Source organism: Tachyglossus aculeatus (genome assembly GCF_015852505.1).
Source record: "Tachyglossus aculeatus isolate mTacAcu1 chromosome 12 unlocalized genomic scaffold, mTacAcu1.pri SUPER_6_unloc_1, whole genome shotgun sequence".
In the NCBI taxonomy this organism is placed as follows: domain Eukaryota; kingdom Metazoa; phylum Chordata; class Mammalia; order Monotremata; family Tachyglossidae; genus Tachyglossus; species Tachyglossus aculeatus.
The window spans coordinates 16,994,220-17,008,615 of NW_024044828.1; the positions used below are offsets into that span (position 1 = coordinate 16,994,220).

A 14,396-nucleotide genomic window follows, 5' to 3' on the forward strand; every position below is an offset into this window, starting at 1 on the left:
TAGTTAGAAAAGGGCAGAGTGCATACTACAGAAATAGTTTGAGAAAACATTGCACAGCCTCACTCAATTCACAGTTATTATTACTATTATTGTTATTATAACCCTCTTAGTTAGAAAAGGGCAGAGTGCATACTACAGAAATAGTTTGAGAAAACATTGCACCACCTCACTCAATTCACAATTATTACTACTATTATTGTTATTATATCCCTCTTAGTTAGAAAAGGGCAGAGTGCATACTACAGAAATAGTTTGAGAAAACAGTGCACCACCTCACTCAATTCACAATTATTATTACTATTATTGTTATTAGAACCCTCTTAGAAAAGGGCAGAGTGCATACTACAGAAATAGTTTGAGAAAACATTGCACAGCCTCTCTCAATTCACAGTTATTATTACTATTATTGTTATTATAACCCTCTTAGAAAAGGGCAGAGTGCATACTACAGAAATAGTTTGAGAAAACATTGCACAGCCTCTCTCAATTCACAGTTATTATTACTATTATTGTTATTATAACCCTCTTAGAAAAGGGCAGAGCGCATACTACAGAAATAGTTTGAGAAAACATTGCACAGCCTCACTCAATTCACAGTTATTATTACTATTATTGTTATTATAACCCTCTTAGTTAGAAAAGGGCAGAGTGCATACTACAGAAGTAGTCTGAGAAAACATTGCACCACCTCACTCAATTCACAATTATTATTACTATTATTGTTATTATAACCCTCTTAGTTAGAAAAGGGCAGAGTGCATACTACAGAAGTAGTCTGAGAAAACATTGCACCACCTCACTCAATTCACAATTATTATTACTATTATTGTTATTATAACCCCCTTAGTTAGAAAAGGGCAGAGTGCATACTACAGAAGTAGTCTGAGAAAACATTGCACCACCTCACTCAATTCACAATTATTATTACTATTATTGTTATTATAACCCTCTTAGTTAGAAAAGGGCAGAGTGCATATTACAGAAGTAGTCTGAGAAAACATTGCACCACCTCATTCAATTTACCACAAGAGAGCACTATGTCCCAGTCAAGACTCATTTCTTCCTGATTCACAGGATGTCTTTTTTGGCCAAAATGTTACATTGTTCTTTAACCATTACCTCTTCCCTCGGTGCCACTGGGAGAATACACACGAGAGCAGAGATCAGTCGATCATGTTCTTGCCTCCCGGCTTTGTGCTTGTGATCTTGCTGGTGTTGGGTGAGTAAAATGCCTTCTGACATTTCTTATTTTTGCATTATTTGTCCTTGACTTTTATGCTGTTAGTGTTTTTTTGCTCCTGACGCATTGGTCTCCAATCCTCCCCACAAGACACACTTATATTAACTGATAGTGAGACACGAGAGCAGGGTCTATGTCAAATTCCTGCCTGTTCACTTTTTTCCCAGCACTTAGTACAGTGCTCTGCACAGAGTAAGCTCTTAATAAATACTATTGCTACTTCTGAAAATGACTGCTCTTTGCTTTGAGCAGCTCAGGATCTCGAGGATCCTGTTTTATGAGTGTCCAATTCCTCCCAATCCACTGTGTTTCAGGGAGGACTGATGGAGACTCGGTGGATCAGACGGAAGGTCGCATAGCCCTCGTTGAAGGGACAACACTCTCTCTCAACTGCACTTATAAAATTGGAGGCTCTACACCTTATCTCTTCTGGTATGTTCAGTTTCCTGGGGATGGACCTCAACTCCTCTTGAAAGCCATGTCTGGGAAAGAATTGGGGGAAAGTGAGAATGGATTTCGTGCCAAACTCGATAAGACTGCGACATCTTTCCACCTGAGGAAACAAGCCATCGCCCTGGGAGACTCGGCTGTGTACTACTGTGCTGCGAGTGACACAGTGACAAGAGCTTCAGGGGGAGCTGTACACAAACCCCTGACAGACCCAGCAATGACACGGAGTTTGGGCAGAGGTGGAAGTGGAGTGGAGTACACACACCTGTTCTGGGGCCACCTACATGGAGATGGGAAACTCCTGGCCCTGCTAGTCCAGCAGAAAATAGCTGGCTTGTCTCCAGTCTGCACATTTATTTTCCTGTATTCACTTCTCCTGCTCTTTCCATCCTCCAACACCCTCATTTCTTCCTCTCTCAATCAGGAAGATGCACTAGACATGGTCTGAGGATGGAAAAGGCTGCAGGATTTTGTGATCAGTGGCCACCTGCATGTGGGATTTCCAAGAAGATAAGGACCAAAGTCCATGATCCTCTCAAATGCTCCGTCATGTCCTTTCCTTATCTGAAAATGTTTTCTCTGGAAGATCTCCCTCCTCTCCATGAAACCAGTGGATCCAACACATGGAAATAGCCCAAGTACTGTAGCATCTATGCTACAGTAGCAAACTTGTTCTCAACTGCACTTATGAAACTAGCATCTCTTTGCCTTATCTCTCTAGTACATCCAGTTTCCCAGTGAAGGCCATCAGCTCCTCCTGAAAGGGGAAAGAACAGGAGGAAAGTAGGAATGATTTTCATGTCAAACTCAAAAAGACCGAGAAATATTTCCACCCAAGGAAGCAAGCCCTTGCCCTGGGAGACTTGGCTGTATATTACTGTACTCCAAGTGACACAGTAATAATAATAATGATGATATTTGTTAAGTGCTTACTGTGTGCAAAGCACTGTTCTAAGCACGGGGAGGTTACAAGGTGATCAAGTTGTCCCATGGCGGGGGGGGGGGGGGGGGGGCTCACAGTCTTAATCCCCATTTTACAGATGAGGGAACTGAGGCACAGAGAAGTTAAGTGACAGTGATAGGAGCTGCAAGGGAAGCTGTCTTACCTGCCAGCTGCCATTACCTGGTTACCTCGTATTTATCCCAGCGCTTAGTACAGTGATTGACACAAAGTAAGCGCTGAACAAATACCATCATCATCATCACCACCTCATTATATTCACCACAAGAAGGCACTATCTCCCAGTAAAGAACCATTTCTTCCAGATTTGCATGTCTGTTGTCGGCCAACGTGTAATCTTTTTTTACCTTTACCTCTTCCCTGGGTGTCACTGAGAGAGGATACTGAGAGAGCAGACAACAGTTGACCATGGTCTTCCCTCCGAGTTTTTTCATTGTGATCTTGTTACTGCTGGGTGAGTAAAATGCCTACTGACTTTGGTTTGTGCATTGTCTATTTGTCCTTGCCCTTTGTTCTGTTAGTGGGATTTTTTTTGGCTCCTGATAAGTATGTCTTCAGTCCTCCCCACAAGGCACACTTATATTAGTTGATTCTCAGGCCTGAGGGTCGGGTCTGTGTCTAATTCCTATTCGTTTCATTTTTCTCAGCCTTTAATATAGTGTTCTTCACAACAATAAGCACTTATAGTTACTATTGCTGCTACTGAAATGGTTGTGGTTTTTTTTTTTTTTTTTTTTTTTTTTTGCTTTGACCAGCTCTGGTTAGTTTCTAATCTTTGAGCATCCTGTTTTACACGTGTCCAATTCTTCCCAATCTGTTGTGTTTCAGGGAGGACAGATGGAGATTCAGTGGATCAGACAGAAGGTCACATAGCCCTCGTTGAAGGGGCAACACTCACTCTTAACTGCACTTACGAAACTAGCTACTCTTCTCCTTACCTCTTCTGGTATGTTCAGTTTCCTGGGAATGGACCTCAGCTCCTCCTGAAAGCCATGTCTGGGAAAGAGCAGGGGGAAAGCGGGAATGGATTTCATGCCAAACTCAATAAGACTGTGAAGTCTTTCCACCTGAGGAAACAAGCCATTGCCCTGGAAGACTCGGCTGTGTACTACTGTGCTCTGAGTGACACAGTGACAGGGGCTGCAGGGGGAGCTTTATACAAACCCCTGACAGACCCAGCAGCAATTTGGGGTCTGGGCAGCCCTGGAAGTGGAGTTTCCTTCTCTCCTCAGCTGCTGACATACACATGGAGGTGGAAAACTCAAGGCCCTGATGGTCCATCAGAGACCAACTGGGGTCTTCCCCAGTCTGCACATTTCTTTTCCTGCATTCTCCTCCCTTGCTTTCTGCCCTTCAATGCCCTCATTTCTTCCTGTCAATCAGGCTTATCCACATGACATGGCCAGTGGATGGAAATGGCTGCAGGATTTTATGACCAGTGGCCACCTGCATGTGGGATTTCCAGGAAGACAAGGACCAAAGTCCCTGACCCTCTGAGATGCTACTCCCCATTCTTCCCTTCTCTGAAAATCTTTTCTCTGGGCGATTTCCCTCCTTTCCCTGATTCCTTTGCAATATTGGATCCAACATGTGGAACGAGCCAAAGAACTGTAACATCTGTGCTGGGATGAAGTCGGAGAAAGAGCAGCTGGAATGTAGAGGCTGGAGTAGGGAACTGTGAATAACCCCGAAGGATTAAATGCTCAGCTTTCAAAGAGAAGTCAGATTCTTCCACAGAGGCCTGGATAGACCCATCAGTAAACAGACAAACCTCACAGTTGGCAAACCACAGATACATTCTGGAGAGCAAAAACACACAATTTTCCCCCACTGTTCTTAACAACCTCATGTTCTCCCTATGACAAACCGGCTTGCTGGTTCCTCACACTCATCTCTCTGGCCTCCTGTTTTCTGCTAGGGAAGCAGTGTGTTCTAGGGAGTCAGAGGACTTCTGTCCTATTTCCAGCTCTGCCACTTGTTTCCTGTGTCACCTTGTGCAAGTCACTTCACTTCTCTGTGCCTCAGTTACTTTATCTGTAAAATGGGGATTAAGATTATGTGCCCATTTGGGACAGGGACTGTGATCAACCTGATCAATTTGTATCCATCTCAGAGCTTAGAACAGTGCTTGGCACATAGTAAATGCTTAACAAGTACCCCTATTATAATTAGTAGTAGTACAGTACTGGCACATACTAAGCGTTTACCAAATGCCATTAAAGAGATTTTTAAAAACCAGTCTGGGAGTCAGAGAACCTGGGTTCTAATCCCAGTTTTGCCACTCGTTTGCTGTGTGACCTTAGGCAAGTCACTTCCTTTCCCTATAATTCAGTTTGCTCATCTTTGAAGTGGAGATTCAATACCTGTTCTCCCTCCTACTTAGACCGTGAGTCCCATGTTGGACTTGATTATTTTGTATCTAGTAAAGCGCTTCACACATTGTAAGGGCTAATCAAATACCACTATCATTATTATGGTTCTGCAAAGACTATTTCTATCATTGGAATTAGCACTAGAACCCAGGTGCTGTGCTGTATCCATTAGGCCACGCTGCTTCTCTGATGATGTCACTGATGATGATGCTGATGATTGTACTTTTCCAAATGCTGAGTTGAGTGCTCTGCAAACACTCGAATCTCAATAGAGACAACTGGGTTTCTAAATGCAAGACGGCAGTGTTTCCATTTCCTCTTAGACACCAAGGACAGCTCATGCTAAAACTGAATCTGGGGTTTTGAGCGTGTGCTTGGGAGGATGCTGCTTGCCTGTGATTGGCTGTGCAGACAGACTAGGAACACCCTGCCTATCTGAGGCAGAAGGAGAAGCAGGATTGTTTAGGAGAAGGGATCGGCTCCTTGTGCTGGGGAGACTGATCAGCGTCCCAGGACAAGAACTGAATCTTCAGTGACCCGGGCCGCAGGAGGAGGATGGAGAAGCCCCTAAGAGCCTTGTTACTGATCTTAGGGCTCCAGTTGGGCTGTGAGTTTGGGGGTTTGTGGGGATGGAATGGGGAGCCCCGAGAAAATGCTCCCCACAAGGCCGAGGGAGGGAGCGAGCAGATCTCAGGGAGGCTCAGCAGCTTTTTCCTGGGTTGGTGGCGGGGAAGTGGGGGAGCTGTGGGGGAAGGTGGGATTTTTGGAAATTGCCAAGCTGATAAGTGTCTTCTGTGTCTTTCATTGTCTCTCTGATAGGGGTGAGAGGCCTGGACAAGGTTGAGCAGATCCCTCCATCCCTGACCATCCAGGAGGGGGAAACTGGCTCCATGAACTGCAGCTACGAAATTAGCGGTTTTCAAGGTTTACAGTGGTACCGGCAGTATGACGGAAATGGCCCTGAATTACTGTTTATCCTGAGGTTAAATGGAGATAATAAAAAGGAAGGAAGATTGACTGCCAGTCTCAGTACTGAAAAAAGTGTCAGCTCCCTGCTCATCAGGGACTCCCAGCTCGGAGACTCAGCCACCTATCTCTGTGCTATGGAGACACAGTGATCTCCAGACACCTGCAGCCTGTGCAGAAACCCTGTCTACAGCTGGGGCTCCTGCTCACACTCTCCCAATAGGGTATCCTATTGTGTGACACATAAATTGACAAGGCTCTCACTGCAGAGGAAATTAACCCACCTCCTGGTATTGTGAGCAGTAGTCCCTGTAGAGAGACAGTCAGCCTGTCAATCAATCAATCAGTGATATTTATGGAGCCCTTACTGCATGCAGACCGCTATATTAAGTGCTTAGGAAAATACAGCAAAGTTGGTAGACCCATTCCCTGACCACAGTGAGCTTACAGTCTAGAGGACTTTCAGTTAGTCAGCAAGATTTATTCATTCATTCAATTCATTCAATCGTATTTATTGAGCACTTACTGTGTGCAGAGCACTGTACTAAGCGCTTGGGGAGTACAAGTTGGCAACATATAGAGACGGTCCTTAGAAGGGGGAGTCAGACAACAAAACAAAACATGTGGACAGGTGTCAAGTCATCAGAATAAATAGAAATAAAGCTAGATGCACATCATTAACAAAATAAATAGAATAGTGAATATTTATTAAGAATCTTACACTGAGAGCTCTGTCCAAAATGCCCAAAGAGAGATTGTCTCAGCCCTAGGGAAACTTCTAATCCAACAAGGAAGTGAGGACAAATCCAATTCTAAAAATGTGACTGCATGACAGAAACACAAAAACCACCAGGCAGGAAATATCTGGCAGATGATTTCAGTACACTGGCTTGCTGGAGCGATTAACAGCGCCTAGTGGTGCAATCCATCATTGAATCAATTGTATTTGTTAAGCACTTACTATGTGCACTGGACTAAGCACCTGGGAGAGTATCATATAATAGAGATATTCCCTGCACACCAGGAGCTTACAGTCTAGAGAGGGAAACAGACATTAATATAAATAAATGAATCACAGATCTGTATGTAAGTTCTGTGGGGATGAGGGTGGGGTGAATAAAAGGTTCAGATCCAAGTGCAAGAGTGACACAGAAGAGAATGGGAGAAGGGGAAATAATAGCTTAGTTGAGAAAAACCTTTTAGAGGAGGAACAATTCTGGGAGGGCTTCTGGGCAGAAGCCTTTTTTCCCTAGATATTAGATTGATGGGATGGATGGGTTGAAGAGGAAGAGAAAAGACAGAGAAGGAGAAGCATCTGGGGGTCCACCAGAGCCTCTGAGAAAGGAAGTATCAGAATAGGTCTGGAATTCCAAAGTAGAAATTACTCTTTCCATTGGGTGCATACTGGATTCTGCTGTGTAGGGCTGCCATGTAGGGGTTATTGGGACATTAATTTCACAAGGATTCCAGTGGGATCTATTGTGAAGCTCATTCAGAGACAATGGAGAATCCATTGTGAAATACTCAAGCTACGTGGGACTACCCAACAAGAAAATGTATCAACTGGCACATCTTTCACAAGACTCTTTGATCTAAGAGACAGACAGATCCAAACAGTGCCCTGTGGAATGTATAAGCCCTCTAAGACCCTGTTCTTTATAAAACAGCAGAGCTATAGAGCAGTGCATAACATAGAACTGGTTTAGAGAAAAATAATAATAACTGTGCTATCTGTTAATGCTTAATTAGCACTTAGAACAGTGCTTGGCCCAGAGAAAGTGATCAATCAATCAATCAATCAATCGTATTTATTGAGCGCTTACTATGTGCAGAGCACTGTACTAAGCGCTTGGGAAGTACAAATTGGCATCACATAGAGACAGTCCCTACCCGATAGTGGGCTCACAGTCTAAAAGGGGGAGACAGAGAACAGAACCAAACATACCAACAAAATAAAATAAGTAGGATAGAAATGTACAAGTAAAATAAATAAATAAATAAATAAACAGAGTAATAAATATGTACAACCATATATACATATATACAGGTGCTGTGGGGAGGGGAAGGCGGTAAGGCGGGGGGGATGGAGAGGGGGACGAGGGGGAGAGGAAAGAAGGGGCTCAATCTGGGAAGGCCTCCTGGAGGAGGTGAGCTCTCAGGAGGGCCTTGAAGGGAGGAAGAGAGCTAGCTTGGCGGATGGGCAGAGGGAGGGCATTCCAGGCCCGGGGGATGACGTGGGCCGGGGGTCGATGGCGGGACAGGCGAGAGCGAAGTACAGTGAGGAGATTAGTGGTGGAGGAGCGGAGGGTGCGGGCTGGGCAGTAGAAGGAGAGAAGGGAGGTGAGGTAGGAGGGGGCGAGGTGATGGAGAGCCTTGAAGCCCAGGGTGAGGAGTTTCTGCCTGATGCGCAGATTGATCGGTAGCCATTGGAGGTTTTTGAGGAGGGGAGTGATATGTCCAGAGCGTTTCTGGACAAAGATAATCCGGGCAGCAGCATGAAGTATGGATTGAAGTGGAGAGAGACACGAGGATGGGAGATCAGAGAGAAGGCTAGTGCAGTAGTCCAGACGGGATAGGATGAGAGCTTGAATTAGCAGGGTAGCGGTTTGGATGGAGAGGAAAGGGCGGATCTTGGCAATGTTGCGGAGCTGAGACCGGCAGGTTTTGGTGACGGCTTGGATGTGAGGGGTGAATGAGAGAGCGGAGTCGAGGATGACACCAAGGTTGCGGGCTTGTGAGACGGGAAGGATGGTAGTGCCGTCAACAGAGATGGGAAAGTCAGGGAGAGGACAAGGTTTGGGAGGGAAGACAAGGAGCTCAGTCTTCGACATGTTGAGCTTTAGGTGGCGGGCGGACATCCAGATGGAGATGTCCTGAAGGCAGGAGGAGATGCGAGCCTGGAGGGAGGGGGAGAGAGCAGGGGCAGAGATGTAGATCTGGGTGTCATCAGCGTAGAGGTGATAGTTGAAGCCGTGGGAGCGAATGAGGTCACCAAGGGAGTGAGTGTAGATTGAGAACAGAAGGGGACCAAGCACTGAACCTGTTAAGTGATTAACGAATACCATCATCATCATTATATTCCAGGCACTGTCCTAACTGCTGGAATAGGAGCAAGATAATCAGGTCAGACACAGTCCCTGTTGCACATGGGACTCACAATCTGAAGTATGAGGAAACTGAGGAATGGAGAAATTAGCTGACTTGCCCAAAGTCATTCAACAAACAAGTGGCCAGGGCGGGATTAGAACTCACATCTTCTGATTCCCGGGCCCAGGTTTTTCTGCAGCTAGGCTGTGTGACTTTGGGCAAGTCACTTAACTTCTCTGAGCCTCAGTTATCTTGTCTGTAAAATGGGGATTAAAACTGTGAGCCCCACCTGGGACAACTTGATCACTTTGTATCCCCTCCCAGCACTTAGAACAGTGTTTTGCACATAGTAAGCACTTAACAAATGCCATCATTGTTATTATTATTTCAATTTTTTACCCAAAGAGGGCAGTATCATACAATAGGGACACATTTCAAGAGTCACAGGATGTCTGCTGTCAGCAAAAATGTTCCGTTCTTCCACGATCACATCTTTCCGTGGGCTCACTCGGCAAAGATACTGAGAAAGCAGAAATCAGTGGACCATGGTCTTTGCTCCTTGGTCGGGAATTGTGGTCTTACTGGTGTTGGGTAAGTAAACATTTGAAAATTTCTTTGACCAAGTCAGGTGAGTTTCTAACGGTGGAAAAAGCCTGGGTTTTGGAGTCAAAGGTCACGAGTTGAAATCCCGTCTCCACCAATTGTCAGCTGTGTGATTTTGGGCAAGTCACAACTTCTCTGTGCCTCAGTTACCTCATCTGTAAAATGGGGATTAAGACTGTGTGCCCCCCGTGGTACAACTTGATCACCTTGTTACCTCTCCAGCGCTTTGAACAGTCCTTTGCACAGAGTAAGTGCTTAATAAATGCCATTATTATTATTATTCTCCCCAATGGTTCCTGTTTAATCTGTGTCTAATTCCCCCCAATACATTGTGTTGCAGGGGGAACAGATGGAGGCTCGGTGGACCAGACGGAAGACCATGTGACCCTCGTTGAAGGGGCAACACTCACTCTCAACTGCACTTACAAAATCAGTGTTCCCCCTACTCTCTTCTGGTACGTCCAATTTCCCCGGGAAGCCCCTCGGCTCCTCCTGAGAGACACGTCAGAGGAGGAGCAGAAAAAATCCAGCAAAGGTTTTCATGCTGAACACAAGAAGACCACCAAGTCCTTCCATCTGAGGAAACACGCTGTCACCCTGGGAGACTCAGCCATGTACTACTGTGCTCTGAGTGACACAGTGACAGGAGCTGTAGGGGATGCTGCACACAAACCCCTGACAGATCCAGCAGTGATGTGGAGTCTGGGCAGAACAATCTTTGAAGTGGCCAGTGACTGAGAAAGTCCTTTAAGGGGTTAGTGGCCAGGGCCATTTTTTAATGGTATTTGTTAAGGGCCTGCTTTGTGCTTCCAAGCAGTTCTAAGCCCTGGAGTAGATATAAATTAATCAGATTGGACCTAGTCCACGTCCCACATGGGAGTCACAGTCTTAATCCCCATTTTGCAGATGAAGTAACTGAGGCACAGAGAAGTGAAGTGGTTTGTCCAAGTTCACACAGAAGGCAAGTGGCAGAGCTGGCCATTCTTGCCACCCCATGAAGAAAAGCAACAAAACTTGCGGCCACCAGCAATGAAACGCTTTGGTGTACCCTTCTGAAAATCCTTCCTGTGGAGGAAGAGTTTCCGTCTCTACTGCCGTTATTGGGTCCAATATTTCAAAATGGCCAGAAAGCTGGATTGTATAATAATTATGGCACTTTTTAAGCACTCACTGTGTGTTGGGTAGAAATAAGATTAGGTGACTGGACAACATTCCTGTCCTTCATGGGGCTCATTATCTAGTTTATCCTCATTTTACAAATCAATCAGTCAATCATATTTATTGTGCATTTTCAGGGAACTGTATTAAGCACTTGGGAGAGAACAAACAACAATATAACAGACACATTCCCTGCCCACAGTAAGCTTACAGTCTAGAAGGGGAGACAGACATTAATAAAAATAAATAAATTATGGATATGTACATAAGTGCTGTGGGACTCGGGGCCAGAGAGTTGAATAAAGACAGCAAGTCAGGATGATGAAGAAGAGAGTGGTAAAAGAGAAAATGAGGGCTTAGTCATGGGAGGCCTCTTGAGGAGATGTGCCTAGAATATGGCTTTGAAGGTGGATAGAGTCATTGTCAGAAATGAAAAAGGAAGGCATTCCAGGTCAGAGGCAGGTTGTGGGCAAGAGGTCAATGGGGAAATAGATGAGATCAAGGTAAAGTGAGTATGTTAGCATTAGAGGAGCAGAGTGTACGGTAGCAAGGTGAAGTATGATGGTGCAAAGTGATTGGGTGCTTTAAAGTTGATGGTAAGGAGTTTCTGTTTGATGCAGGTAGGTGAACAAGCACTGGAGGTTGTTGAGGAGTGGGGAAAGATGGGCTGTAGAAAAATGTCCTGGGCAGCAGAGCGAAGTGTGGACTGGAGTGGAGGGCTGTAGAAAAATGTCCTGGGCAGCAGAGCGAAGTGTGGACTGGAGTGGAGTGGGGAGAGACAGGAGGCAGAGAGATCAACAGGGAGGCTGACGCAGTAATCAAGATGGGATAGGATAAGTGCTAGGTTAGCACATTGTGAATCGGTGTGGTCTAGTGGAAAAAGCACAGGTTGAGAGTCAGAGGATCTGCATTCTAATCCCAGTTCTCCCACTTGTCTGCTATGTGATCTTGGACAAATCACTTCACTTCTCTATGCCTCAGTTTCCTCTACTGCCAAATGGGGATTCAGGACCTGTTCTCCCACATACTTAGACAACGAAACCCATTACTATCCTTATTATTAAGTGACTTACTCCAGGGCACACAGCTGACCAGTGGCAGAACTGCAAATTGGATTTCCAGTGCCTTACTCTTTCCATTAAGCCAAAGGAAACAGAGAAAATTGTTATGAAACAGGAAGACTGAGAGCTTCCAGTTACCACTGCCCAACTTATTTTCTTGCTGCTGATCAATCAATCAATCAATCTATTGTATTTATTGAGACCTTACCGTGTGCAGAGCACTGTACTGAACACTTGGGAGAGGCCAATATAACAGAATTGGTAGACATATTTCCTGCCAAAAAGGAGTTGACAGTCTGGGGGAAATCAGGCATTCATACAAATAAATAAATTATGGCTATGTACACAAGTGCTCCGGGGCTGAGGGAGGGGTGCATAAAAGGTGCAAATCTAAGTGCAAGGGCAACACAGAAGGGAGTGGGAGAAGAAGAAATGAGGGATTAGTCGGGGAAGGTTTCTTGGAGGAGATTGTCACCCAAGGCATTCAGGAATAGTTCCTATCTATCTGTATTGAATTATTTCTAGACTTTTAAATGTTCTTTTCCACCAACCAACCCATCCCTTTTAATCTCCTATTTCTAAATTATTTTTAGTCTGCCTTCCCCAAAAGAGAGAGAACTCCTTGAGGACTGGAATTTTGTCTTTCATTACTATTGTACTTAGAACAGTGCTCTGCAAAAGAGGAGGAGCTCAGTGAATTTATGTTTCTCAACACAAGATGGGAGTGTTTACGTCTCTGCCTACAAATATAGGCAGCATATGCTTCAGTTGGATCTGCAGGCTTGAGTGGGTGCCTGGGAGGATGTAACTTGTCTGTGATTGTGCAGCCAGGCTGGGAACACCCTATCTGTCTGGGGCAGAAGGAAAAGCAGGAACGTCCAGGAGAGGGAAAAGTCTCCGTAGATTGGAGAGCCTGGTCAGCATCCCAAGGTCCAGAACTGAGTCCTCAGTGACCCCGACTGCTGAGGGAGGATGGAGAAGCCCCTGGGAGCCGCATTACTGATCCTGGGGCTCCAGCTGGGTTGTGAGTATGGAGTTCATGGGGGTAGAATGGGGAGCTCCAGGAGATGGTCCCCATGAGGCCGAGGGAGGGAGAGAGCTGGGCTCAGAGTGGCTCAGTGGCTGTTTACTGGGAGGTCTGGGAGGGGAAGATGAGGTTTCTGGAAAGTGCCAAGCTGACAAGCAACCTCTGTGTTTGCCATTGTCTCTCTGACAGGGACGAGCGGCCAGAATGAGGTGAAGCAGACTCCTCCATCCCTGAGCATCCGCGAGGGAGCGAACAGCACCATGAACTGCAACTACTCAATTAGCAATTTTAATAGTTTACAGTGGTACCGGCAATATGCAGGAAAAGGCCCTGAATCCTTGTTTATCCTGAGCTTACATGGAGTTGATAAACAGGAAGGAAGATTAACAGCCACCCTCAATACTCAAAAAAGGACTAGCTCCCTGCACATCAGGGGCTCTCAGCTCAGAGACTCAGCCATGTACCTCTGTGCCGTGGAGACACAGTGATCCCCAGACACCTGTAGCCTGGGCAGAAACCTGCAGCTGGGGCTCCAACACATCCAACCGGGAATCCTGCTACATGGCACATTGATGTCACCTCTGACTACAGAGTGAAATTAACCTGCAATTACCTCATCTGTAAAATGGGGATTGAGACTGTGAGTCCCACATGGGACCAAAACTGTGTCCAGCTCAATTTGCTTGTATCTATTCCAGCGCTTAGAACAGTGCCTGGCAGTGTTATTATTATTACTGGTATAATGAGTAATAGCACCTGAATCGGTCAGTCTGTCAGTAAATCCATCAATCAGTCAGTCATTCAGTCAGTCGGTCAGTCCGGAGGATTTTGTAAGAACTCAACCTGCATACCCCTGCACCAAACACACCAAGGAGACTCTCCTTGCCCCTGGGGAGCCTGAAAACCTGAAAGAAAGCAAAGACAAACTTAATTCTCAAAATTATCACCAGAGATAGGAACACACACCCACAAATAGGAACGGACAGAATATAGCTGGCAGAAGTTTTCCGCTTCACCTGTTTGCTAGAGTGATTAGTGTAACCAGAATCCATTCATTCATTCAATCGTATTTATTGAGCGCTTACTGTGTACAGAACACTGTACTAAGTACTTGAGAAGTACAAGTTGGCAACATATAGAGACGGTCCCTACCCAACAATGGGCTCACAGTCTAGAAGGGGGAGACAGACAGCAAAACAAAACATGTAGACGAGTGCCAAAACCATCAGAACAAATAGAATTAAAGCTGTATGCACATCATTAACAAAATAAATAGAATAGTAAATATGTACAAGTAAAATAGAGTAATAAATCTGTACAAATGTATATACAAGTGCTGTGGGGAGGGGAAGGAGGTAGGGCAGGGGGATGGGGAGGAGGAGAGGAAAAAGGGGGCTCAGTCTGGGAAGGGCTCCTAGAGGAGGTGTGCTCTCAGTAGGGCTTTGAAGGGAGGATGAGAGCTAGCTTGGCG

The 14,396-nt window shown here is 45.5% G+C and overlaps 2 protein-coding genes across 2 annotated transcripts; both read left to right on the plus strand.

The window, feature by feature from the left end:
- Positions 1-3,059: 3,059 nt before the first annotated feature.
- Positions 3,060-6,141, plus strand: LOC119920839. Its single transcript, XM_038741060.1, has 3 exons — positions 3,060-3,105; positions 3,480-3,860; positions 5,843-6,141. Exons 1-3 carry the CDS (start codon positions 3,060-3,062, stop codon positions 6,139-6,141), a joined length of 726 nt encoding a protein of 241 aa, XP_038596988.1.
- A 3,480-nt stretch (positions 6,142-9,621) lies between these two features.
- Positions 9,622-13,413, plus strand: LOC119920787. The gene is made up of 3 exons (XM_038740969.1): positions 9,622-9,667; positions 10,020-10,409; positions 13,115-13,413. Exons 1-3 carry the CDS (start codon positions 9,622-9,624, stop codon positions 13,411-13,413), a joined length of 735 nt encoding a protein of 244 aa, XP_038596897.1.
- Positions 13,414-14,396: the final 983 nt, after the last annotated feature.

What these genes read in the sequence shown, in the direction of transcription:
- LOC119920787 (XM_038740969.1), top strand. Translation starts at nt 9,622, where the DNA reads ATGGTCTTTGCTCCTTGGTCGGGAATTGTGGTCTTACTGGTGTTGG. An exon ending in TGTGGTCTTACTGGTGTTGG is followed by an intron (nt 9,668 to 10,019) that starts GTAAGTAAACAT and finishes ATTGTGTTGCAG; the next exon opens with GGGGAACAGATGGAGGCTCG. An exon ending in AACAATCTTTGAAGTGGCCA is followed by an intron (nt 10,410 to 13,114) that starts GTGACTGAGAAA and finishes TCTCTCTGACAG; the next exon opens with GGACGAGCGGCCAGAATGAG.
- LOC119920839 (XM_038741060.1), top strand. Translation starts at nt 3,060, where the DNA reads ATGGTCTTCCCTCCGAGTTTTTTCATTGTGATCTTGTTACTGCTGG. An exon ending in TGTGATCTTGTTACTGCTGG is followed by an intron (nt 3,106 to 3,479) that starts GTGAGTAAAATG and finishes GTTGTGTTTCAG; the next exon opens with GGAGGACAGATGGAGATTCA. An exon ending in GGGTCTGGGCAGCCCTGGAA is followed by an intron (nt 3,861 to 5,842) that starts GTGGAGTTTCCT and finishes TCTCTCTGATAG; the next exon opens with GGGTGAGAGGCCTGGACAAG.